The 26,469-nt window shown below is 44.8% G+C and overlaps 1 protein-coding gene across 1 annotated transcript in view; it reads right to left on the reverse strand.

Annotated features, from left to right (window-relative positions):
* ZFC3H1 (zinc finger C3H1-type containing) overlaps positions 1-26,469 on the reverse strand; it is a 3,672,721-nt gene that overhangs the window by 1,437,239 nt on the left and 2,209,013 nt on the right. Inside the window, exons 15-16 of the mRNA XM_044087220.1 lie at positions 393-950; positions 192-301 (exon numbers count right to left, since the gene is read on the reverse strand). Of these exons, the coding sequence (XP_043943155.1) occupies positions 192-301; positions 393-950 (668 nt within the window). The remainder of the gene's footprint in view (positions 1-191; positions 302-392; positions 951-26,469) is intronic.

The following is a 26,469-nucleotide window of genomic DNA, read 5'->3' on the forward strand; positions in this document are numbered from 1 at the left end:
CTGTAGCTCCCACTTAGATGACAAGCATAAATGCAATTGCCTTCATAAACAATCCTATAGAAACATTAAGATTTAGAAGTATAGCCACATTTTGTGCAACTATGGAATCCTGTTATGCTCACTTCACTTCTTTAACAAACCAATGAATACACAAAATCTTAACATTAGATGTACATTTATGTGCACAATACCTGTATGATTTGAAAGCTAATAAAGGACTGTGGTAAGGAGCAAACGGTAGTGGTTTTAATTCAGCCGGTTTTACTTGCATTCCTACTGCATCCAGATCTAGAGAACAATCCTGAAAAATAGGGGGGAGTAAAAAAACACTTTAGTATAATTACAGACTTCAACACCTTTCAACACAGCAATGAACAAATATAAGTGTTTACCTGACAACCGACAAGATTCTCCTCAGAGGCCATCATAGTACTTTTCTGAAATAGCTCTTTCAGACTTTCAGCTTCTCCATAGAGTTTTTTAAGTTCGTCTATATTTAACCCAAGGAACAGCTCAGATTCTTCAACGTTTTTTTTAGCCAGTTTACTTACACCATCTTTGTAAGATGCTGCATCAGAGTGCCTAAGGTTTGGTTTTGTAAATGGTGTTGCCTCTTTGAAAGATCTCCTTCGTTCTCTTGATAAATCTGATTGTATGTCATCATCAACTTCATTTTCTTCAGTATCAATTACTAATTTATCCTGTGTAAGGTCATGCAGCGACGGCTGTGGTAATGCATATTCAGGCACGTCCTCATCATTTAATACATGTGTATTGCTCACTTTTTGTTCTCTGCTCCGAAGACTCTGAGCTTCTTTTAGTTTCTGTATTTTCAGAGCATATTCAAGTTCCAGCTGCTGTAGCCGCTTTTTCTCCAGGGCAATTAACTCTGCAGAATGCTTCTTTGGACTTGCACCAAACAAAGCTTCAATTTTCATATTTTTGTTTGGCTAGAATGTATAAAAATATCAAAAGTCAGTCAAAAGTAACAAGCAACCAATGACAGAGACAGAATACCTCATTATTTTCAAACAGGATTAAGATTAGGTGTCTGATTATAACAAAATTGTTAGATGTTCAAGAAATGGATGTCAAGAAACTTGCTTATTGATGGAAGCAAACCTTGGGAAGTGAATCTAGAAGTCCATTTCAAGAACCCACTTGAGTGTGACTGCAGAGACTAGACTATTTACAGTACATTAAGTTCTACATGTTCAGTATATTACCAGTTACAGAAAGTGTGTGTGACTTAGTGCTGAAAGCTCTCACAATTCTTTGCAGCACATGAAGCTTTAGTACAAATCAGGAAAAAAAAAACACTGTAGCAGGGTGAAGTGTTACAGCTTTGTAAGCTGTCAACACACTTGCCTTAAATAGTGGCCAGAAGCAAAGTGCACTGCTGATCTTGTAACAGTCTTAAAGGTTGCAAAAAACTTGAATTGCAGTCTAGGATTTAAAATTATTTCAGCTTCCCAATGCTGTCTACTGTTCATGATCTAGCAAAAAAACAACCTGCAAAGCAAACAGCTAAACTTAAGGTGGTCCATAGTCAAAACCTACTACCATAAAGTCAATCTCTTCAGTACTACCAACTGGAAATGGTCGTCAGTAACTACGTTACACCCCAAAATAAAAGTGGTGGAAAGGAAGTGTCAAGCTCTTTCCTCTATGTCCACAGAGAAGTCAGACAAGCAGCCAAGTTTACAGGTTTTGAACTCACCACTATGGCCTATTAAGGAAGAAAGCATGCACTGGCAGGTAATGTTTCAAGTAATTGCACTGCAAAGCCCCCAAAACTTTATACACATTTTATTTTTCTGAGACCTTAGCAACAATTTTATCTCATAGCATCACACATATTACAGGTGGACAGTGCTGCATCTGAAATGCAAGGGAGGTGAAAGCAATATCAAAGAAAACAAGAGAAGTATTTATTTTCAATTTTTCAAAAAGGAACTCTGAATCCTTGTGGTGACATTTAATGACTTGACTAAACATCTGCAAAAATGTTTAGGAAAGTACAGTTGTGTACACTTACCATAAATGTAGATGTTCAAGTGTATTTTTTGCAGTCATCACACTTGGTTTATCTGCTTGCAGTAACCCTCAGTTGGCCTGATTATCCGTCTTGGGTCCTGCGTCACTTGCTGTGTCATCTTCCGTGACGTTAGGTAGTCAGGGCTCTAAAGCATGCAGCCGATGCCATTACATCAGTTTTTCTTGCCCCAGATGTCAGGTGCCCCCTAATGGGAAGCAATTAAATACATGCATATATATATATATATATATATATATATATATATATATATATATATATACACACACACACACACACACACACACACACACACACACACACACAAGGTTATACCTCCAACAAAAAAGCAAATACACCCAAAAAGCTTTTAAGCATAATAAGGGAGCACAGAGGTATAGCCAAAGGAAGTCAGTCAGGGGGCTGGAGGGAGTGTAACCAGGACTGCAACAATGAATACACTCGAACATCTACATTTATGCTAAGTGTACACAAATGTTCTTCGTGTTTCATTGTTGCAGTCATCACATTTGGGGATTCCCAAAGCTATGGATGGGAAGAGAAATTTAGGTAGCATTAGGACCAACTATAAGGCCCTGCAAGACTGCAGTGGCAAAACCAACTCTGGATTTAGAGAAAATTGGCAAACGGTAACGCTTGGTGAAGGTATGTACAGAACTCCAGGTAGCAGCTTCTAGGATGTCTCTGGTAGGGACACGCCTGAGAAAGGCTGTAGAGATAGATGCAGCCCTGGTTGAATGGGGTCTAATCCCCTGTGGGATAGTTTTTCCATGGTGCTTATAGCAGAAATTAATGCAATGGCCTATCCATTTAGAAATGGTTTGCTTTGAAATAGCCTTCCCCTCTGCCCCGGCAGCAAATGCTGCCAGCAGTTGTTCAAATTTCCTTTGTGGTTTAGTCCAGTCCAAGTAAAATCTAATTTGTCTGTGCACATCTAAGGAGTGCAGTATCCATTCCCCTTTATTCTGTGGATTAGAAAAGAAGGTTGGCAAATGAATGGACTGATTAAGAGCCACACTGGATACCACCTTGGGCATGAAGGAAGGATTGGTCCTGAGGGACACCCTGTCCCCATGAAAGATGATGAAAGGCTCCATTGCCATAATGGCCTGTAATTCAGATACCCTTCTTGCTGAAGTGATTGCTAAAAGGAAAGCTGTTTTCCAAGAAAGGAATTTTACCTCTGCAGTTGCAGCTGGCTCAAAAGGAGGCAGAATGAGTTTGTCCAATACAAAGTTAAGGTCCCAGGCTGGGGCTCTTCTGGGTGGTCTTTAGTTTCTGGCCCCTCTGAGAGTGGGTGAAAAGAGGGGTGCTTCTGTGTTGTAATGAGCTGAAATGGCTGATGTGTGAATTTTGGAGGAAAAGGAAAGGCTCTTGTGAAGCATCTCAGCTAAGTATTGAAGAATCTGAGGTAAATTGGGTGCTGCTGTGGCCATCCCTTGAGTTTGGCTCCAGGCACAGAATCTTTTCCATTTTTCAGCATAAGATTTTCTAGTACTAGGCCTCCTTGCCTCCAAAATGACATACAACACTTGTTTTTTGAGGGATGGTAACGGAGACATTAGGCAATTAGACAGGCTTCCAGGTTCAGGGTTTGAAGCTGGGGGTGCAGAATCTGGCTCTCCTGCTGTGACAGCAGGGTACGGTCTGAGGGTGGTGCCATGGGGCTAGCTAGGACACACTGCGCAAGAGGGGATACCAGTGTTGGCGTGGCCAGTCTGGTGCAATCAGTATCATCTTTGGTTTGTCCTGTTTGATCTTTAGTAGTACTTTGGAGAAGATAGGCAGAGGTGGAAAGGCATAAACTGATAGATTTTTCCAGCTGAAGGACAGAGCAACCACATTCCAAGCTTGTTTGTGGGGAGTCCATGTGCAGAATATGTCCAACTGGTAGTTCTGGGGGGAGGCAAACAGGTCTATATCTGGGCACCCCCATTTGTTTATCAACATGTTGAAAGTCTTTGGTTCCAGTTTCCACTCGTGTGGGTCCATTGCTTAGTTCATCTGCCAGTGTATTTAGTTTTCCTGGCAGGAACTGAGCCTATAGATGCACTTGGTAGCTCAAGGCTGTGTTCCACAGAGCCATGGCTAGTCTGCAGAGGGGGTAGGAATGGATACTCCCCTGCTTTCTTATGTACCACATAACAGTGGCGGTGTCCATCTTTACCATTAATTGTCCTGGAAGAATGTGGTCCTTGATGGCTGTCAGAGCATTCGGTACAGCTAACATTTTTTTTTATTGATATGCAGGTGCATTTGACTTGAGTTCCATTTGCCCAGAATGCACTTCCCTGCCAGGTGAGCCCCCCGTGCATAGACTGATGCGTCTGTCAGGGTGTGGGCGGCAGGGGGTAGAGTGAATGGTAGTCCCTTGTTCTGGTGGCAGGCCTCTGCCCACCAAAGGAATTCTAACCGTAGAATGTTGACACCATACGCTTTTTACATACCATGCAGTCTTGCACATGGAATTAGTAGAATGCACGAGGCCATGAACTGCAAGGCTTGCAGTATTTGCCTTGCAGATAGCAGGGTCTTTGTGGCCACTAGTTTGAAGTAAGTTGTCAAATTAATTTGTTTCTCTGGCATGAAGAAAGTCATCTGGGAAGCTGTGTTCAAGCTTGTTCCCAGGAATATGATTTGTCGACAGGGTACCAGTTGTGATTTCTTTTCATTTATGGTGAACCCCAGACAAGTTAGAACCCTTTTGTACAATTGCCAGATGATTCAAAAGTATGTCCTGGCTTTCTGCCTGAATTAGACAATCGTCCAGGTATGGGTATATTTGAATATTTCTTTGCCTACAAAATGCAATGACTGGAGCTAGGCACTTTGTGAATACCCTGGGTGCAGTAGATAAGCCAAAGGGCAGTGCAGAGAACTGATAATGCATGCAACCTGCTTTGAAGCGTAGGTATTTTCTGCAAGATTCCCTGATTGGAATGTGCAGGTAGGCTTCCTTTAAATCCAGTGTTGCCAACCAAGCATCTTTGCCTATCATGGGAAGCAACTGGTGAAGAGTTAGCATCTTGAATTTTGGAATCACCAAAAAGGCGTTTAGGATAGATACCATGAGTTGTCTTTTCAGGGTACCAGGAAAAGTCTTGAGTAGAAACCTTGTCCCTTTTCCTCTTCTGGTACAGTCTGAATAGCCCCTAATCTTAAGAGAGAGAGTACTTGCTTTTGAGCCTCTGCCCACTGATTTGGGGGCAGATCTGGCCAACTGTTTGGGGTTGGTAACATGTGGAAGTGAAATCTTGTATCTTTGGGAAACTATGTTTAAAACCCATTTGTCCTGGGTAATAAGTTCCCAGTTTTTTGTTTGCAGAGCAATCTTTTCCCCTAAAGGAGCAGTCAGCTGAGAAGTGCTTGGAAGTTTTAAAGTTAAGTCATTCAGACAGCTTACCATAGGGGAGAGTCTTACTACTCCCTGATTTGGAAGTGGGAGCCCCCCACTGTTTAGTTCTGTGCGTACCCTGGGACTGTAGCCTGGTTGTTCTGCTGGTTCTGGGTTTGAACTGAGAAGACCTAGAAGAGGCAGGAAAGGACCAATTTTTGAGGGCCAATGCCTGCTAAATCTTGGAGGCTGCACTTGTAAGAAATATTTAACAGTTTGCATAGATTTAGCTTCTTCTGCTTTGTTGCCTAAGACGGTCCTGATTTAAGGGAGCATCCAGCAATTTAGTTTTAACATGATCTGGCAAAGATTGCTCCTTAAGCCAAGCATACCTTCTAAGTACAGACCCAGTGACAGCAGCCCTGCAAGATGCCTCTAGTGAATCAAAACCACATTGCAAAGTATGTTTTCCAACCTGTTCAGCAGAATGCATTAAATCCTGTAAATCCTTATTTTCAGCACAATCAGGAATAATCATCATTTTCGGTTTAAGCAATCCAATAATATGCTGCTACATTAACATATGAAATTGGCAATTTAAGGCCCTGATGGCCAAGGTTGCAGAGGTGTATACCTTCTTACCCCATCTATCCAGGGCCCTGGATTCTCTATCAGAGGCAGTAGGATTTTTGGCAGTATTAGCATTAATGCCCTTGGGTCCCTGTGAAATGTTCTCATGATCCACAGTAGGATTTTTAAAAAGAAACTTGTGAGAGAATCAGGAACCCAGGAATATCTATCAGGTTTCCTGGGAGCAGGAGGTAAAGAGTCAGGGGCCGAGCTAGATTCTGAAAAGGCATCATCAACAATGTCCAGCACAGGAGGGATATCTAAAGGCCTTTGATGGGGCAGGAGTAAGAAATCTCTAAGCCTCTTTTTATAATCAGAGTAATCCTGGCTTTCCCAGTGAAAATGCTCCCTAAGAGTATGCAAGGTTTCACCAAAAGAAAAATCCTCTGAGGGAGAAGCAAAGGGAGTAAAATCCTCTGCATCAGAATCCTCATAGGTGGATAAAGGTAAATCCTGGTCATCAGAAACGACAGAAATTTCAGAATCCTGGTCAGAACTATCATAAGCAAATTCAGTCCTAGGTCTCTTAGAAGGGAAAGGTTGCCTTCCCCTGATTAAAGTAATATGGTCTTCAGTCATTCTTATCATTTGTTTTTTGGGTATACAGACTTGACCATGCAGTCTGGTCCTCTGTTTCCTAGGCATGGTTCGAGTTTTAGGCATTGAAGAAGAAGATGGCGTTGGTTTAATATGCAAGTCAGTAGGCCTGGATACACCCTCAGAAGCTGGTATCTGCACAGCGGCTCCAGATCCATCCAAGGTAGAGACATTCGCAGGTTCCATGGTTGAAGCATCTCGCGGCACACCGGACTCCAAATGGGTCTCAGTAGAGACCTGCGAATCTGAAGTAGCAGGTATCAGGGGCTGCGAAAGCACCTCACTGAGTACCAGCAAACTGGCGACTAGCTTAGGAGAAGCGTCGTTGGCAGCTTTGGATCTAGGCGGCCTGTCTCTGTCTTTATATCGGCGTTTTTTCAGAATGTTGGTAGTCTGGGGGCTTACCGAAGACATATCTGGATAATTAACAGAGTACCAAAATATTTAGAAGCAAAAATATATCGATGACGAACAGTTCGAGGTTTAAATAAGGCACAAAACCAACAGCGAGGTACGTCGTGGTCAGGGCCTAGGCAAGGAATAGAGTATGAATGAAAATCTTTATAAGGTATTTGCTTTCCACAAGAAATACAATTATTGACTTTTACTGACATTGGTTTAGAGCAAGAAAAAGTTTCCCCAATGGGGTACTTATCTTTAGTTGAAGACTTTGGTTCTGAAACTCGAAAAAGAAAATTTCAGGAGTCGGCCGACCGGCACTTGCAAACTGCTTCTGCTTCGGGCACTGCCCGGTAAGAAAGACTGATGTAATGGCATCTGCTCCATGCTTTATATCTCTTGACTACCTGACGTCATGGAAGATGAGACAGCAACCAACGCAGCATCCAAGACTTTGATAATCAGGCTGACTGAGGGTTACTGCAAGCAGATAACCCAAATGTGAGGACTGCAACAGTGAAACACGAAGAACATACAGTGCAAGTACAATCTGACTCTGACCAACGCAATAATTTGTGTACTAGCCTTTGCTTCTCTTGTAAGCAAAACTTGTGCACCCCAAAAAAGTACAGTTGTGCAAGCAAACTTACTATAACATTACATGTTACACTAGATCCTTGCTGCAGTAGTCCAGGATAAATGGGTTGCATCCTGCTTACAATGTAATAGCCAGCTAGCTTCCAAAGCTTAAAGACATCTTCCACATTTTCAGAATGTTGAAAGTTCAAGCAAGGCTGGGAAGAAATAAGTGGACTAGGCTCCAAGCCCTTCAGAGCTTTCATGCCAACAGAAAAAGGGAATTAAGAGCCGTGAAAGAGATCAATGCAAGGTATCCACAAATCAATGTCCTCACCCTGGCAAGCAATCATATAAAACTAAGGGGGTGAAGGGAGGAAGTGGCTACTGCAGCGTCACAAATCTGCTTACAACAACTGCACTATGTTCATCATTTGAGCACTGTTGCAGCAGTATAAACTATATGGGTAGAATACAAAAGCTTACAGTAGGAGTAGGACGAATGAGAATGCAGGAGCTCCTGGACAACAGTTCTAGCAATGCCTGCTCTAGACCTGGAAAACGAGTCGATCGGTAGTGATTTGTAAAAGTATCTATACAGGACCAACTTGCTGCCTGTAATACTTCTACAGCTCACTCCTTTTCAAAAAGCCACTGAAGCCATAGTCCTTCTAAAATGCACCACGACCCTGCCTGCAATTGACTTATCGTAGAAATGACAAAAGCTAATAGCATGGTAAACCATTTGTAAACTACTTTGACACCAATTGCCCTTTTTCTTAATTTCATAAGAAATATATAACTGATCAGAATTTCTGTTTTATTTCTGTCAAGAAAGCATCTTAGTTTTCTGTGGACATCCACAATATGAGGAATCCTTCCTCCATAAATGTTAAGTTCTAGAAAGAAATGAGGGAGGCTGAAAGCATAGCTAAATGTAAACTTGGATATCACTCACATAATGAATCCTTAATCTATTCCTAAAGAAACCCCATCATTGTAGAAAATGAGACATGGCTGACCCACCATTTACAGCTTACAATTCAAATTCTTCCTCCAGGAGTCAGAGTAATCAGCAACGTTTCCCATGTTAAGAACCTCAAATTACCCTAAGGAGCTGGCTCAAATGGAGGAAGTATTAACTTTCCCAAAACAAAATTAAAGTCCCAAAGAAGAGCCACCCAATTTCTAAGTGGACTGGAAAGCACAACCCCCTTCTAAAACATCTTGGCAAGGGACTGCATTGAAGAAGGGGAGGGCAGGAGGGGTTACTCATGGGCAGACATGCCATAGTGGCCAACAAATAAACTTTGACAGAGAAGTAAGAGAGGTCAGAGGATAACTTGCAAATACTGAAAAATCACAGATGTCTGAACTTTAAGAGTTCTTTTTCTTGGTTTGGGACCAAACGGAAAAAGCTTTTACACTTACCAATATACAAGTGACAGCTTTTTGCCTAGTTTAATACCTGCTGCGTATCTTCATAAAAAAGGTGCTCAAAAGAATTTTAAACTATTACCCGAGTCAGCTGAAGTTGAAGGCTGACGAAACAAAATTCCTATCATGTGCATGTCCATTCTGTGAAGAAGCTTGTGGTACCTGTCCTCAGCCATTTTCAAAAGAAAATAACAGTTGCGTAAAATCTGACCATAAACGTAGATGTCCTCCTCTTCACTGATGCAGTATTCATAACATTAGGGATCCCCTGCCAAGGGCGGCATGACATCTGGCCAGTATACCAAAGCCTTTAGGTTGCCTTAGGCATAAAGGTGATGTCCAGACATACCATCCTCAGAATTGAAATCCTCAGAAGGAACACACCAGTTTAAGGAAAACCAGGATGCAACCAGTACATACAGGAGAGAAATGGACCAGGGTGAGGTGTGAGGGAGGGAGGGAGGGAATACTGCAACAGTGAAGAGAAGAACATCTACCATTATGGTAAGATTTTACACAACTGTACTATCCCATTTCTCTGTTGCAATATTCATAACATTAAAGAGTGCGCCAATGCTCAGGAAAAAACTTAGGAGGAATGGCCAGCTGAGCTCTCTAGGAAGCCATGAAGGACGGCCCTAGCAAAACCAGCTCTAGTTCTGGAAATTCCATCCAACTTCTAATGCTTGGTAAAAGCATGCATATAAGTGCAGGTAGCTGCCTGAAGAATACAGTTAAGTATCCAAACCCTTGGAAAAACGAACAGAAGAAGCCACAGCTCTAGTACAATGAGCCTTTATAAAAGGAAGGCTCTTACCAAGTAAACAACAACAAAAAGTAATAGCTTTTGAAATCCAAGAAGAAACAGTTTGCTTGGATACAGCCAATCCCAAAGACCTGGGATAAATGGAAACAAAGAGTGGATCAGATTTCCTAATAGTCTTAGTCTTATCCAAATAAAATCCAAGTTGTCTATGCACATCCAATGTGTGCAGCACCTTCTTACTAGCTGATTGTGGAAAAGGCAAAAAAAAGTGGGCAAATGAACAGACTGACTCAGGGACAAGTCATTCACCACCTTGGGTATAAAAGAAAGATTAGTACACAAGGATACCCTGTCCTTACGAAACACCAAAAAAGCTGACAAGCCATAAGGGATTGAAGCTTAGACACCTGTCTGGCAGACGCAAGGGCCACAAATAGAACAGTCTTCCAAGAGCAATGCTGGAAAGAAGTTGAAGCTGCAGGATCAAAAGGAGCCAGAGTCAATTTCCCCAAAACAAAATTAAAATCCCAGGGAGGAAAAACAGGCTTCCTGGGAGGCCTAACATGCAGGACACCTTTAAGGAATGGTTTAGCTTCAAACCTAGAAGTTAAAGGAGGAGATAAAGGCAGACAAGCAGAGAGCTGATAAATGGCCTTAACAGAATACGCCAACCCAGCATTGAGCAATTCACACAGACAAGAGAGAACCAAAGGGACATCCAGAGAAAGCAGATCCAGGTTATGTGAACGACACCAAACAGAAAACCTCTTCCATTTGGATAAGTAGGATTTTCTACTATTGGGTTTCCTGGCTTCCCGCGGGACCCTAAGCACATACTCAAAAAAGGTGTCTGTGGAATCAAAATCCTATCACCCACCGAGTCAGTCGAAGAATGGACAAGTGGAGATGGATGAGAGTTCCTTTGTCTTGTGTGAATAGGTCCACCCTGTGAGGTAACTTGTGATGACTGCCCTTGGCTAAATGCAGAACAGAGAACCAATGCTGTCTCAGACAAAAGGATGTCGCCAACAAGATTCTGGGAGCATCCTGTTGAATTATGAACATGACTTTTGGAATGAGGAGAAGGGGAGGGAAAGCATGAAGAAACATCCTCTTCCAAGAAAAAGGACCTGGAATTCTGGCACAAAATAAAGGAAGTTGTTTGTTCAGAGATCAGGCAAATACATCTATTCAAGGAGTACCTCACTGGAAAACAATGTCCAGAAACACATCCCTGTGAAGCATCCATTTGTGGGACTGAGTTAAGGACCTGCTCAGTGTGTCTGCCAAAGTGTTTTGACCTGAGGGAATGTAAACTGCCTGAAGAGTCATTTGATACTGGACAGCAGGATCGCATACCAGGAGTACCAACCAGTAAAGAAGACAAGATCTCGTTCCCTCTGTTTACATACTACATCACTGTAAACCTGTAAATCTGTAAACCACCTGGAGAGGTCCCAAGGAGAAAAGAGGATGAAAAGGATGAACAGCCAGCAGAATGGTTCTCATCTCTTTGATACTGATGTGCTACTTCTGTTGAAGAGGAGACCAGAACCCCTGCACCTTTAGGGAGCCAAAAGCTGCTCCCCATCCCACATCTGAGGCATCTGTTAAAAGCTCCTGAGATAGAACAGGGGGATGAAAAGGAAGCCCTGGGTTTAGAGACACCTGCTGAATCCAACACTTTAGTTCCTTTTTTAGATAGGGAAGAAGAGGAAAAGAAACTAACTACAAATCTACAGGATGTGTATGTTGAAACCAAACTTATTTCAGAAACCACTGAAATTTTCTCATGTGGAGTCTGGCTAGAGGGAGCACAAGGATGGTGGATGCCACAAATCCCAGAGCTCTCAAAAACTCCCTGGCTGTGACAGAGGTCAGAGGAAGAAGATTTTGAAAGACGGAAATGAGAGTCAAGACCTTGGGAAGAGCAGAGATGTCAGCATAGATACCTGCACCCCAGAAAAACAAAATGTGGTCTTGAGAAGGAGTCATAAATTACCTTTTTGAAGTTTATTGTGAACTCCAGGCTTTCTAGAAGGAAAATGGTACAATGAAGATTTTGCAACAAGATCTCTGGAGAGGATGCCTGAAACAGGAGATCATCCAAGTAAGGGAAAGTGTGGATCCCCTGAATCCTTCAAAAAGCAATCACAGGAGCTAGGCATTTGGTGAATACCTTTGGGAAGGTAGAGAGGCCAAAGGGGAAAGCAGAAAACTGAAAATACCAGGAAGCAACAGAGAAACAAAAACTTCCAGAAAAGGGACATCCAGCAGGGATATGGAGGTAAGCATTCTTGAGATCTAGATAAAGCAGAAAAGTCTGAGGAATCAGCAAAGGAAAAAAAGTCTGAAGGGATAACATTCGAAAAGAAAGAACCTTCAGAAAAGTATTCAGGGGAAAAAATGCAGAATAAGTCTCCAAGTTCCCTCTTTACTGGGAACCAAAAACATTCTGGAATAAAACCCTTTCCCCCTTTGAGCAGTTGGCACCGCGTGGATGGTTCCCAGAGTCAAAACATCCTGAAGCACCACTGGAAAATTGCTTAACTGTTCTTGAGGTGGCTGAGGAATACCCATAAAAGGGGGATAAGATTTCTAAACCATGACTACAACCTTGGCGAATGACAGAAAGAACTCAAATATTACTGGGTTATGCTTAACCAAACATAAAGAGAGAGAGAAATACAGAGAAAGGAACGTGGCTGGGAAGAATCTGGTACTCAGATAGCACCTGGTTCATCAGAAAAGGAAGGCTTCTGAGCAATAGTAGTTAGAGTAGATTTAGTTGGAAGAGCCCTCTACCTTTTTTTGCCTGTAGGAGGAGGAGACTGCCACCTAACAAAAGCTGGTTTAGAAGGGTAGTTCCTTTGCAACTTGGGCACTGATGAAACAAAAATATGTTTCAGATCCTGTAACTCCTTGCCTTTCTCCTGGCGGGACTTGAACAAGTCAGCAGCAGAAGCAGCACCAAACAAACATTTGTTGTCCTGAGGAGGATCCTTCAACTTAGCCTTAATACCATCAGGCAGAGGTTGAAGCCACAGCCAGGAATATCGCCTTAAAACAGATCCTGAAGCAGAGCAAGTATCTGCTGCATCACAACTACACTAAATAGAATGGCGAGCTACCGGAGAAGAAGCCCATAATACAGACAAGACAGAAGTCTTAACTTCAGAATCAGGAAGGTCAGAAATAACCTGACAAACCTAAGAAAGAAGAGACAAATCACACCTGGTCATATGAGTCTGATAATTAACAGCCCAAAAGGCTAGGGTGGCTGAAGCATAAACCTTCTTACCCAGCCTTTCCACGCTGCTGCTGTCCTTATCACAAGGAAGAAGCATAGTTGAGGGCAGTAATATGCAAGACTGACAAGATGCCACAGAGACCACCGAAGGTTCAGCAGATGGACACTTACAAAGGAATTTATAATCATTAGGCACTTTATAAAACCAGTCTGGTTTCTTAGGAACACAGGGCTGAGAATCTGGAGCCAGAAAAGCAGCAGAAAAAGCAGCCAAAGCAGGAGGAACAGCAGAGGGTCTCTAGGAGACTCCGTTTGAAGGAGCTCATATCATCTCCTCTGCACATCAGACACATGGGAACAATCCAACTTAAAGAACTTCATCAGTCCCAAAGGAAATCTCCTCAAAAGGAGATTCAGGACTAGTAGACTCCTTTTCCTCAGCACTGTACTCCAGAGAGGAAGGAATCTGAGTAGAATTGGCCAAGGATTCCTCATCCAAATCTTCCTCCTATTCAGATGAATCCTGATTCCCTAGATCTCTTGAGAGGGGAAGATGACTAACGAGGATCTGGAACAGCGACCCCCCCCCCCCGAGGAGGCTTCAAGGCGATAACGGCATTAAATAAGCCTTGTGCAAAATTCTGCCATTCACTTTGAGAGTCCTTGGGAACAAAAGAAATTAGAAGTTATGTACCTACCATAACGTTCCATGTTAGTTGTCTTCTTCTCGCCTTCTTTCTTGCTGGATGGGTTGGGAGCCGATCCTTGGCTCCGACTCGGCCACTCTAAAAGCTCGAGAGCTAGATCCACCGGCTCGAGGCTCCCCTATATCCCACAATGCTAGGCGGTAACTCCTCAGATCTCGTTTGAAAGCTAAGCCCAGCAAGGAAATTCCATAAAAGGAACAAAACAAACTCCTCTAGGTCTGTCCAGGCTAAGGGGAAGGAGGGTGGGACGCAAGAAAAAAGGCGAGAAGAAGACAACTAACATGGAACGTTATGGTAGGTACATAACTTCTAAATGTTAAGTTGTCTATCTCGCCTTCATTCTTGCTGGATGGGACCGCGTCCCTAGCACCTTATCCCGGGTGGCCTATCGGAACAGACTCTTGAGTACAGTGGAACCAAAGTTGGCTCGGTCCCTAGAGGCCAAGTCTAACTTATAATGAGAAATGAAGGTATGGGGAGAAGCCCAAGTAGCTGCAGAACAAATCGAATCAATAGGCAGCCTATCTTGGAAAGCTATAGATGTGGCTAAAGCTCTAGTTGAATGAGCCCTGGGTTTGGATGGCAACTGTTGATGTCTGATCTCATACACAAGGGGAATCAACGAAGTAAGCCATCTAGAGAGAGATACTTTAGAAACTGGAAGGCCCATTCTACCTTCTGCATAAGAAACAAACAGTTGATCAGACTTCCTGAATTGTTTGGTCCTGTCTAAATAGTACCCAAGTTGGCGATGAACATCTAAGCAATGTAATTTTTGTTCTGACCTGTTCGAATAATTAGGGAAGAACACAGGAAGATCAATGGTTTGATTCAAATTTGCGCATTAAAGCTACCTTAGGCAAAAAGGATGGGTTAGTACGTAAGGACACCCTGTCCTTATGAAACACAAGATAAGGGGGTCGACTACACAGAGCATGGAGTTCAGAGACTCTTCTAGCTGAAGTGATAGCTACTAAAAAAGAGTGTTTCCAAGATAGTAACTTCATTGAACATGAAGCCGCAGGTTCAAAGGGGGGAAGAATTAAGGAGGCTAGAGCCAAGTTGAGATCCCATTGAGGAGGAGGATCCCTGATTGGTGGTTTGAGGAGAAAGACTCCCTTTAAAAAGGCTTTGCAGAGTTTGTGAGACATAATGGAGGACTCTGAGACTCCAACATGAAAGTTCGATATTGCTGCCAATTGAATTTTGATGGTAGACGGGGACGAATCTGAGTGGAAAAGTTTGGCTAGAAAGTCTAAAACTGATTGAATGGAAGCAGTGAAAGGATCTATATTCTTTGACTGCGCCCAACAGAAAAAACGTTTCCATTTACTATGATAAATCTTCCGAGTGGAAGATTTATGAGAGGCTATCAAAATATCTCTAACTGAGCGAGATATTAGAGGAAGCCTGGCTAGAGTTGGAATTGGAGGAACCACGCTGTGAGGTTTAGAGAAGGGAGGGAGTGGTGCAACTGACCCGACTGATGGGTCAAGAGGTCTGGAACTGGGTCCAGATGCCAAGGTTGCTCCAACAGATAACGGTGGAGAAATGGGAACCAAACCTGTCGAGGCCAGTAAGGGGCAATGAGGATCATGGAAACTTTCTGAGCGATGGCTTTCTGTATTAGCTGAGATATCAGTGGGAAGGGAGGAAAAGCATACAGAAGTCCCCGGGGCCAATCGTGTACTAGAGCGTCTCTGCTGGGGTGGCCTAGTTGGGGAAAGAGGGTGAAAAAATCGTCGCACTTGCTGTTTTGGGGAGTAGCGAAAAGGTCGCAGCAAGGCCGGCCCCACTTTCGAAAAACTTTCTCCAACACTGAATTCTTCAGAGACCACTCGTGAGGCATGAGAATAGCTCTGCTCAATCTGTCTGCAATCACATTGGACTTCCGAATGTGCTGCTAACAGAAACCGCTGAGAAGAAATCGCCCATTGCCACAGTCTGAGTGCCTCTCGACATAGGGGGTAAGATCTGGTTCTGCCTTGTTTGTTGATGTACCACACTACAGACATATTGTCTGTCTGAATTGCTATAGTTCCCTTGGGAAGAGAGTCTTGTAAGGCTTGCAACACTAGAAGCACTGCTCTCATCTCTAGGACATTTATGTGCAAGTGGCACTCGAAAGGTTGCCACATGCCTTGGACCGTCCTGCCCTGGTAATGCCCCCCCACCCGATCAGGGAGGTGTCCGTTGTCACTGTAGCAACCGGAGGGGAAGGGACGAAAGGTCTCCCTAGGTGGAGCTGGGGAGATGTGATCCACCAAGAGAGATGATTCTTGCATGATTGAGTTATCCGAATAGGATGGGACATTGGAAGTCGTTGGAAAGACCATTGTGTGAAAAGCATCCATTGTAAGATTCTCATATGGAAGTGAGCTAATGGTAGAAGAGGGATGGCCGCCACCATAATCCCTAAGACCTTCAGGATCAATCTGGCTTTGACTTTGTTGCTCTGCAAGACAAGAGAGACATGTCTGTGTATGTCTGCTATTCTCTGCTCTGTGAGTCTGGCTGACATGTTGACTGTGTCTAGATTGGCGCCTATGAAGGTAATAACATGACAAGGCGACAAGACAGACTTTTCATAATTTATTGAAATGCCTAGTGTTTGACATGTGTGAAAAGTGTAGTCTCTGGCAAGAAGCAAAAGATGCTTGGTGGGGGCTGTAAGGAGCCAGTCGTCTAAATATGGAAACACCTGGAATCCTTGTCGTCTCAGGAGAGAGGCGACCACTGCCATGCATTTGGTAAACACTAGGGGGGCTGTAGTGAGTCCAAAGGGTAGGGCCCTGAATTGGAAATGACTGGTTCCCAGCCTGAGGCGGAGGAATCTCCTGGAGCGTCGACTCATTCTGATGTGATAGTACGCATCCTGGAGATCTATTGAGCACATCCAGTTGTCCCCCCCCCCCCAATAGGGGTAGAATGGACTGCAGCGTGACCATCCGGAACTTTGTTTTCTTGACAAACTTGTTCAAGTTGCTGAGATCCAAAATGGGTCTCCAGTCCCCTGTTTTCTTTGGAACCAAAAAGAATTTGGAGTAGATTCCGGATCCTTGTTGGTCTGCTGGAACTGGTTGAATGGCTCTTTTTGCAAGCAGCTTTGAAATTTCTAGTTCTGCTTGCTCCCTTTGACTGGGTGGAATGTCTGGAAGGGATTTTTTGGATTGCTTCGGAATGAAAAGGAATGGGATTCTGTAGCCTTCGGAAATGATAGTCTGTACCCACTTGTCTTGAGTTAGGGATAGCCAGGCTTCTGGGTACAGCGATAATCTTCCCCCGACTGCCTCCGAAGGTGGAAAGTCGGGCAACACCTCAGGGATGCTGAAAGGGCTTGTTGGAAAAGGATTCTCAACTGCCCTGATTCTGCGGAGCCCCCCTCTGCCTCTAGGACGGCATCTACCATTATTGTTCCCCCCTCTGCCTCTAGAGGGGAATCGACTCTGTGCGTCAGGCAAATCTCCCTGAGATTGTTTGCGGAACCACATCTTTCCCCCCTTCTGGCCTTTGGGGTAAGGCCTAGAAGGAATAGAAAAACGGACTCCGACGGCAGAGAGAGTTTTGCCATCAGTCTCACACCTAGTCAGAGTTTCCTTCACTTGAGGACCAAAGAGGGATGATCCATCAAAAGGGGAATTAGCGAAGGACACCTTGAAAGGGTCCGCAAAGTTACATAGCTACATCCAGGCGTGCCGACGCAAGGCTACACCTGTACCTGCCGCTCTACTCGCTCCATCCGCCGCATATGAAAGGAGGCGAATGGAGGAGTTAGTTATAGAATTAAGGGTCGCCAGCTGAGAGTTCATCCTATCCTGAAAACCTGCAGCTGTTGGGTCCTTTAACATTTCGCTCGCTTCCTTGAGCAAATCCCTCTGAAGACGAGTGAAATGACACAGGTAATTCAGCGAGCGCATAGTAAAGGTCGCTGATGAGAACATCCACTTCCCGTACCTGTCCATCGACCTAGACTCCTTGTTAGGAGGATGAACGGGCACCGAAGGATCAGCTAACTCCTTCTTGGTGGCCGCAGCCACCACCATAGCATCAACAGAAACGCCTTTGGTTAAAAATTCTTTGTCCTTGGGGGCAGTGATAAATTTTGATGGTCTCCTGGGGGTGGGTTCCACTGAGTCAGGAGCCGCCAGGCCTTCTTTGCCACCACTTGCATGAGGGGGTCAAAGGGAGGGGACACCCAGGAGGTGGAAGGGCGAGAGCCAAGCGCCTCAAGATACACTGATCCATCCGCTGAACGGTTGAGGGCTGGCCAATTCCCCCTCTGTTTTAAGATTTCGAGGATATCTGCAAAGGAGACATCTTCAGAGGGGGAACGAGGGGAAAGTACAGTTTTGTACCTACCATAAATGTAGATGTTCGAAGATCCACATTGCTGCAGTCCTGACACTTGGGTAGTCCGCTGTCCACGGTCGGCCAGAATATCAAAGTATAAGGCTGACGTCGGTCATGGCGCATTTAACTGACGTCAGGACGTCAGGGTACAAATGCGCATGACCGGCGTCATATCCTCAGTCTTTTCTTGCCCCAGATGTCAGAAGACCTTAAAAACAAAGGTCAAAACCAAAAGACAGCAAACAAATAACCAACCACCCTTGCACTAACTATATGTATAATACATATACAATATATACAATATGTACAACCCAACCCACACAACCACCTCCAACTACAGAGGGGAAGGAGGGAGGGTAAATGGGACTGCAGCAATGTGGATCTTCGAACATCTACATTTATGGTAGGTACAAAACTGTACTATGTTCTTCATCTCACATTGCTGCAGTCCTGACACTTGGGTAGAATCCCAAAGCAGAGGTAAGGGAGGATGGCTAACTATAAGGAAGCAGGAGCTGCCAAAATGCCCTGCAAAACCGCAGTGGCAAAACCAGCCCTGGACTTAGAGTAAAGTGGCAGGTGATAATGCTTAGAGAAAGTATGCACAGAACTCCAAGTAGCTGCCTCCAAAATATCCTTGGTTGCCACTCCCTCAAAAAGCTGTTGAAGTGGCAGTAGCCCTAGTGGAATGAGGCCTAATCCCAGCTGGAACCTCCTTGCCATGATGGGAATAACAGAAAGCAATGCAAAACCCAATCCACTTAGAAATAGTTTGTTTTGACACAGGCTTGCCCTGAGAACTCAAAGCAAAAGAAACAAACAACTGCTGAGACTGCCTGAACCCTTTAGTTCTGTCCAAATAATAATGCAACTGCCTGTGTACATCCAAAGTGTGCAAAATCTTTTCCCCCTTATTTTGGGGATTCGCATAAAAAGTAGGCAAATGAATAGTCTGGTTTAGAGCCACACTAGAAACCACCTTAGGCATAAAGGAAGGATTAGTACGTAATGATACCCTATCCTTATGGAAAATCAAGAAAGGCTCAACTGCCATAAGGGCCTGTAATTCAGAAACCCGTCTTGCAGAGGTAATGGCCAACAAAAAAGCAGTCTTCCATGATAAATATTTCAACTCAGCAGTAGCTGCAGGCTCAAAAGGTTGTAGAGTGAGTTTCTCCAACACAAAATTGAGATCCCAAGCAGGAGTAGGAGCTCTTCGTGGGGGTCTCATATTCTTTGCCCCTCTAAGAAATTGCTTGAACAAAGGATGAGAAAACAATGGCGGGTCACAATCATAGTGAGCTGAAATTGCTGCAGCATGAACTTTAATAGAAGAGAAAGACAAACCTTTGCCTAGTAACTCAGTAAGATATTGAAGAGCCACACACAAATTAGGCTCAGAAACATCAAAATCTTTTGCTGCACTCCAAAATAAAAATCTCTTCCATTTATCAGCGTACACTTTCCTTGTACTAGGCCTTCTAGCTTCCAAAATAACATTCAAAACTTGCTGAGGAAGTGGAGGCCCATTATGGTTCAAAACAGAATATGCCAGGCCGTTAGGTGCAGAGAGTGAAGCTTGACATTGAGCAAATGGCTGTCCACCTGTGACAACAGGTGTGGAATCGAAGGCAAAGGCCATGGAGGCTTCCATACTAGACTTCGTAGTAATGGGTACCAGTGCTGTCGAGGCCAATCTGGAGCTATTAAAATCATCCTTGGCTTGTCCTGTCTGACCTTCAGAAGTACCTTTGGGAGGAGAGGCAGAGGTGGAAAGGCATACACATGAAGATTGCTCCAATTGAAAGAAAGAGCATCCACTCTCCAAGCTGTGGGATGAAACCTTTTTGTGCAAAACTTTGGCAGCTGATGGTTCAGTGGAGAAGCGAACAGATCTATGTCTGGAGTTCCCCAGGACACTGTCAATTTCTGAAATACATGAGGATCCAATTTCCACTCGTGGGGATCCATAATCCGCCTGCTCAACACATCTGCTAAGGAGTTCTGTGCTCCTGGCAGAAACCTTGCCTGAAGATTGAGCTGTAAACTGAGAGCAGTCTCCCACAAAATCATTGCTTGCCTGCATAGAGGATAAGAATGCGTTCCCCCTTGCTTGTTGATGTACCACATGACAGTTGTGTTGTCTGTTAGAATCAACACCTGTCCTGGAAGAAGGAATTCCTTGAAAGCTATTAATGCAAACTGGACTGCTAACATCTCCTTCATGTTGATATGTAGATGTTGTAGTCTGACAGGCCACTTGTTTTGTATCCACTTTCCATTTAGATGAGCTCCCCAAGCTATGTCCGAGGCATCTGTCGTTAAAATCTGACTTGCCTCTGGCCGGGTCACAGAGAGTCCCTTGTTTAGGTGACATTCCTGAGCCCACCACAAAAATTCCTTCTGAATGCAAGGTATTATTTGAATGACAGTGTCCAGATCCTGGCAGTGCTGTGTCCATACATTTTTGAGATACCATTGTAGCTTCCTCATATGCAGTTTGGCATTGGGAAGCACCAGAATACAAGATGCCATGAACCCTAAGGCTTGAAGGACTGTCCTTGCAGTCAGCCCGGACTGATGAGATAGGTGATGGAAGTAAAGGGATAGACTCTTTTGTTTGTCCGGGGTTAAAATGCCATCTGGGCTGCTGTATTCAGTCTCACACCCAGAAAGCACATGTCTTGAGAGGGTACTAGACTGGACTTTATTTCGTTCACAGAATACCCTAGGCATCTTAGCACTATCACATATTCCAAATGATGAAGAAGCTCTTCCCTTCCTTGAGCCAGAATTAGGCAGTCGTCCAAATAAGGATAGATCTGTATTCCTTTTAGTCTGAAGAAAGCTATCACTGGAGCCAGAACTTTCGTAAACACTCTGGGCGCAGTAGATAAGCCAAAGGGCAATGCAGAGAACTGATAGTGAGAAGTCCCAGCTCGAAAACGCAGATACTTTCTGCAACTGAGTCTGATAGGAACATGAAGGTAAGCCTCCTTGAGATCTAAAGTTACCATCCAATGATCTTTGCCCAGCAGAGGTAAAAGCTGCTGCAACGTCAACATGTTGAACTTGGGAATGTCCAGATAAGTGTTGAGGATAGATAAATCCAAAATTGGTCTCCACGTGTTCCCCTTCTTTGGTACTAGGAACAGGCGAGAATAAAATCCTAGGCCCACTTCTGGCAGAGGGACCGGCTGTATGGCCCCTAGTTGGAGCAACAGAGAAACTTGTTTGTGAGCCTCTATTCTTTGTTGAGGAGGAACGTCTGGCATGCCTTTGAAAGGAGGCAAGGTATGGAAATAAAACCTGTAGCCGTGGTGTATGATATCCAATACCCATCTGTCCTGGGTAATTAAACTCCAATTTTCTCTGAAAAGTGACAACCTTCCTCCCAAAGGTGCTGCCAGACGAGCAGGCTCTGGCAGCTGAAAAGGTAGGTCATTGGGTCTGCTTACGAAAGGACTGACCCCTGCCCTCACCCGAAGCCTGTGCAGGAGAACTCCCTGTCCTAGGCCTGAAAGAGCCCTGAGCTCTGCCCTTACCACGTCTAGATCTACCCCTAGAATGGGGATCATAAGAAGGATACGTCCACCCCTTAGTAGGCCAATTTCTACTAAACTTTGGAGGCTGGACCTGCAAAAAATCTTTAACAGTCTGCATAGACTTAGCCTTGTCTTCCATTTTCTTCAAGACTGTCTCAACAGGAGGACCAAACAACACGTCAGATTGTAAAGGAGCATCTAAAATCCTTGTTTTAACATGGTCAGACAAATTCTGATCCCTCAGCCAGGCGTGCCTGCGAAGAACAGTCCCAGTGGCAGCCACCCTAGACGAGGCCTGTACAGCATCAAAACCACATTGCAAAGAATGCTTACCCACCTGTTCAGAAACATGCACTAAATCTTGCAACTCTTTACAATCAATACCTACTGCCAGAGCATCAACCTTAGACTTCATTTGTGAAAGGAGATAGTTTTGGTATTTCAACATGTGAAACTGGCAATTCAGAGCCCTCATAGCAAGAGTGGAAGAAGTATAAACTTTCTTACCCCATCTATCCAGGGCCCTAGCCTCCTTGTCTGTAGGAACCGGATTCTTAACAACAGAAGCCTTAACACCCTTAGGCCCCTGGCTAATGGTTTCTGGGTCTGCCCTAGGACTCTTAAAAAGATACTTATGAACTTCAGGCACCCTGTAATACCTATCCGGTTTAACAGGAGCAGGAGGCAAAGAATCAGGATTAAGAGAAGCCTCAGTAAAAACATCTTCCACTACATCCAAAACAGGAGGTATAGCCAAAGGCCTATGCTGGGGTAAAAACAGAAATACCCTAAGCCGTTTCCTGGAATCAGAGAAGTCCTGACCCTCCCACTTAAAATGCTCCCTCATGGAATGAAGAGTTTCTGAAAAAGAAAAATCCTCAGGAGGAGTAGCAGAAGGAGTAGAATCATCCACATCAGAATCAGAATAAGGAGAGTACTCCTGCAAGTCTTCAGCCGAAGACTCTGAGACATCTGAAGCTTGCTCAAAATCCCCCAGCTCAGGCTCTACCCTAGGTTTCTTAACAGGAGGGGGCATAGAACCCCTAATTAAAGTAATCAAATCTTCTGCCATTTTAAGCATATGCTTCTTGGGCATAGTACCTGAAGAGCTAGGGGTAATACCAACTGAAGCTAAACCTGGCCTGCCCCTGGGAGAAGCCTTAGTAACAGAAGGAGAGGGCCTAACCACCTTAGGAAGGGAGGGGAGTATAGTAACCTGAGAAGCCCCCTCGGCCTGACTTGCCTCCTGAGAGGCCACATCTTGCAATAATAAAGTTTCACTCTGTGAACACAAAGAAATCTCCGGTGGAGCCACCGGCTCCACCGACACCTCCAAAGAACCAGCGTCCGGTACAGACGGTTCTTCTAGCCGAGGCTTAACTGTCTTGTCCTTGCGCTTCTTCGAGGAAGCGGGCGTCGGAGCATCCGACGGCATTTTATAATTGCACCGCTTCCCAAAGACTAACCTAGCACAATCCAACCTTCTCTTTATAGTGCGTTTATTAAATCTAGCACAAGAGCGACAGCCAACAACGTCGTGCTCAGGCCCTAAGCAAGGAATACACAAAGTATGATAATCTCTATGCGGTATCTGTTTCCCACAAGAAACGCAATTATTAACTTTTTCTGACATCCGGTAAATGACTGAGGCAAGAAAAAAACAAAATATTCCCCAACGGGGTACTTAGCCAACTTTGAACTCGGTCTGAAACTTCTAAATAGAAAAATCGCAGAACGCCAACCGGCACTTGCAATGCTGCTTCTGCATCGGACCATGCGGCAAAAAAGACTGAGGATATGACGCCGGTCATGCGCATTTGTACCCTGACGTCCTGACGTCAGTTAAATGCGCCATGACCGACGTCAGCCTTATACTTTGATATTCGGGCCGACCGTGGACAGCGGACTACCCAAGTGTCAGGACTGCAGCAATGTGAGATGAAGAACATCCTTCAGAATCCTCTAAATCAGTGTCAGAGGTGACAGACTCAGGGGAGTCAATGTGCTTCCTCTTGCACTGCCTCTTCCTAGGGGGGTCTCCCACCGGGTCAGGAGAGGCCTCGGAAGAGGAGGAGATCCCCACTGGGGGTACTTGAGGAGCTGGCTCTCTACGGTCCGGGATGAGAGAGTGAGCAGAAATCACCGGAGGCACCGTGGAGGGAGGGGCAGAAGGAGCCGACTGTGGAGTTGAACCTGGTTCTAACACACTCCTCATGACCTCGAAGGCACCCCTGTCAGGCAGAGCCAGAGGTCTCCGCTCCGAAAAGCTGAAAATCTCCACCGGCACCGACAGTGATGGCTCCGAGGCCGATGTCGGAGCCGAACTCACCAGCGCCGAAGCACCGAGAGGGAGAGCGGGGTCGGACAAGGGTCCGATGCCACTCGCCCCCTCGGAGCCGACGAGGGAAGTCCGGCGCCGAGATTCTTCCAAGGAAGACATTGGAGCAGACGACGGCACCGAAGACAAAGTTATCGGTTCTGACGCCACCACAGTCTCGGGTCCGAGCCGCCCCGGCTCCGAACTCAGAAGAGTCAGAGGAGGAACATTTTGAGTAATGGGAATAGTCCTCGACTGTTGAGTCGGACTTTGAAGCATCTGGGCCAGTGCCTCGGACTTAAGAAGTCGACTGACTACGCTCTGAAGGTCATGATCCGATAGTCTCGACGACCTAGAGGAGTGAGATCTATGGCTCCGTTCAGACAGCAAAGGTGATGCTGGAGCCGAATGAACGGAGCAGATAGATGGAGATTGGGACCTTTTTCTGGAGGTCGGTTCCGACAATTTGATCAGAGCCGACTCAGAGATGTCTTCCTCGGCTCCGGCTGGAGCCGAGGAAACAGTAGGGACATGAGTTCGAGAGGCATCGGCTCCGGCCGAAGCCGATGCTTAAACAGCCTTTGGACCCCCAGAAGACGGCTCAGAGACCGGAGCCGAAGGTCTGGGAGGCTTCGAGGTTTCCCCAAGGATTGAGTCGAGGGACCCTCAGGCTTCAATAAGCCCCTTAGAATGAGCTTATTTTTACGCTCCTGCAGGACTCTAGGGCTGAAGCCATGGCAAACAGCACATGAGTCCTGCAGGTGCAAAGGTCCCAGGCAGTATACACAAGAAGTGTGACCGTCTGTCAGAGACATCTTCTGACAGCACGAGTCACACTTCTTAAAGCCTGAGACCTTTGATTCCTTAGACATGTCCAAAGAAAAAAGCAAGGTGTAACCCACAATCACACACACACCGATTACACTTGTCAAATTTTAAATTAAAATTTAAATTAAATTAAATTAATTTAGAAATTAAATCCCTACAAAACACAGACACTCCAACTACTAGGAAGGGAGGGACTGGGCCTAAAGCCCAAGGGAATAAGTTTAGTAAATTTAGGAATAACAGGGGAAACTTGGACTATAGAAAGGAAGGAAACTACTTAACTTTGAAATATATGAGGAAAAGTTAACTTAAAAGGGGGTCTATCTAAGATACGACTAGTTATTTTAAACTAACCTGACGAGCTGGTTGAAAAGCACCTCGATCGCTGTAGCGGCAAATGAGATCTGAGGAGTTACCGCCTAGCATTGTGGGATATAGGGGAGCCTTGAGCCGGTGGAACTAGCTCTCGAGCTTTTAGAGTGGCCGAGTCGGAGCCGAGGATCGGCTCCGAACCCATCCAGCAAGAATGAAGGCGAGACAGACAACTTAACATCATGTTTTTGCCTTTTGCTTCATTTTTAAGGGGACAACCACCTTATGAAACGCAGAAGGCTCCGTTTACCTACACTCAATCATAGTCGGGACTTCCTCCCTCATCAAAATCTGAGGAACCCCCCCCCCCCAGACCCTTCAGTGATAACCAGCCCCCCTGAACGCCTGAAATGGACATCTGCAAGGACTCACAGGACATGCAGGAAGCCAGATCCATGCTGGCTTCCAAAATGGTCAAGGCAAAGGAATCCAATCCAAGAACCAGTTGAACCTTCAAGCTCTCATCAGCCACGAGAGAGATGGCTGTTGTAGGAGGTTCAGCCGAAGAATCCAACCTAACTTTTTTGGCCATCGTCTTCGAAGATGGCTGACCCTCAGGTCAGAAAGTACCCTCCAAACCGCCTTTCCCTAAAAGTTTGAGATGCTGATTTTCTATATAAATAGCGAGGGATGAAGAACAACTGCGTAAGGTCTTAGGCAGAAAAGCCTGACAAATATTGTAAGACGTACAATTGTGAAAAGCCCCTGAACAAAACAAGCACTGCGCATGACTATTTATGGTGAATCTGCCTCCCACACTGGCATTTATCCTTCCTGGATGACATAAAACCCCACAACAAAACAAAAGATAAGCAAACTTATTTGAACAGCTAAGTACACCAGCAATGACTCAGAAGATCAGACCAATGATATGAGATAGTGTTTGACTGGCAGCAAAGGAGGTCTGAGGATAGTACGTCGGGATGTCACCTTTATGCCCTGTGTTACACAAAGAGCATGCATGCAATGTTTGGCATACCTTAAGACAACCTAAAGTCTTTGGTATACTGGCCAGAAGTCAGCCCGCCCTTGGCAGGGGACCCTAATGTTATGAATACTGCAATAGTGAAATGTAAAGACATGAGAGAAAGTACAGTTTTGTAAAATCTTACCATAATGGTAGATGTTCTCCTTTTCTCTGGAGCCTGGAGCCTTAGAGGCATTAGAAAATGCATCCAACAAAGCAGCCAAAACAGGAGGAACAGCACGAGATCTTGCCAAATCCATCTGCAGCAACTCATATTACCTTACTTTGTATTTTAGAGACCAGAGTACAATCCCATTTAAAGAAGTCCATCATCCTAG

This window comes from Protopterus annectens, chromosome 11.part0, assembly GCF_019279795.1.
Source record: "Protopterus annectens isolate FY-2018-M chromosome 11.part0, PAN1.0, whole genome shotgun sequence".
In the NCBI taxonomy this organism is placed as follows: domain Eukaryota; kingdom Metazoa; phylum Chordata; order Ceratodontiformes; family Protopteridae; genus Protopterus; species Protopterus annectens.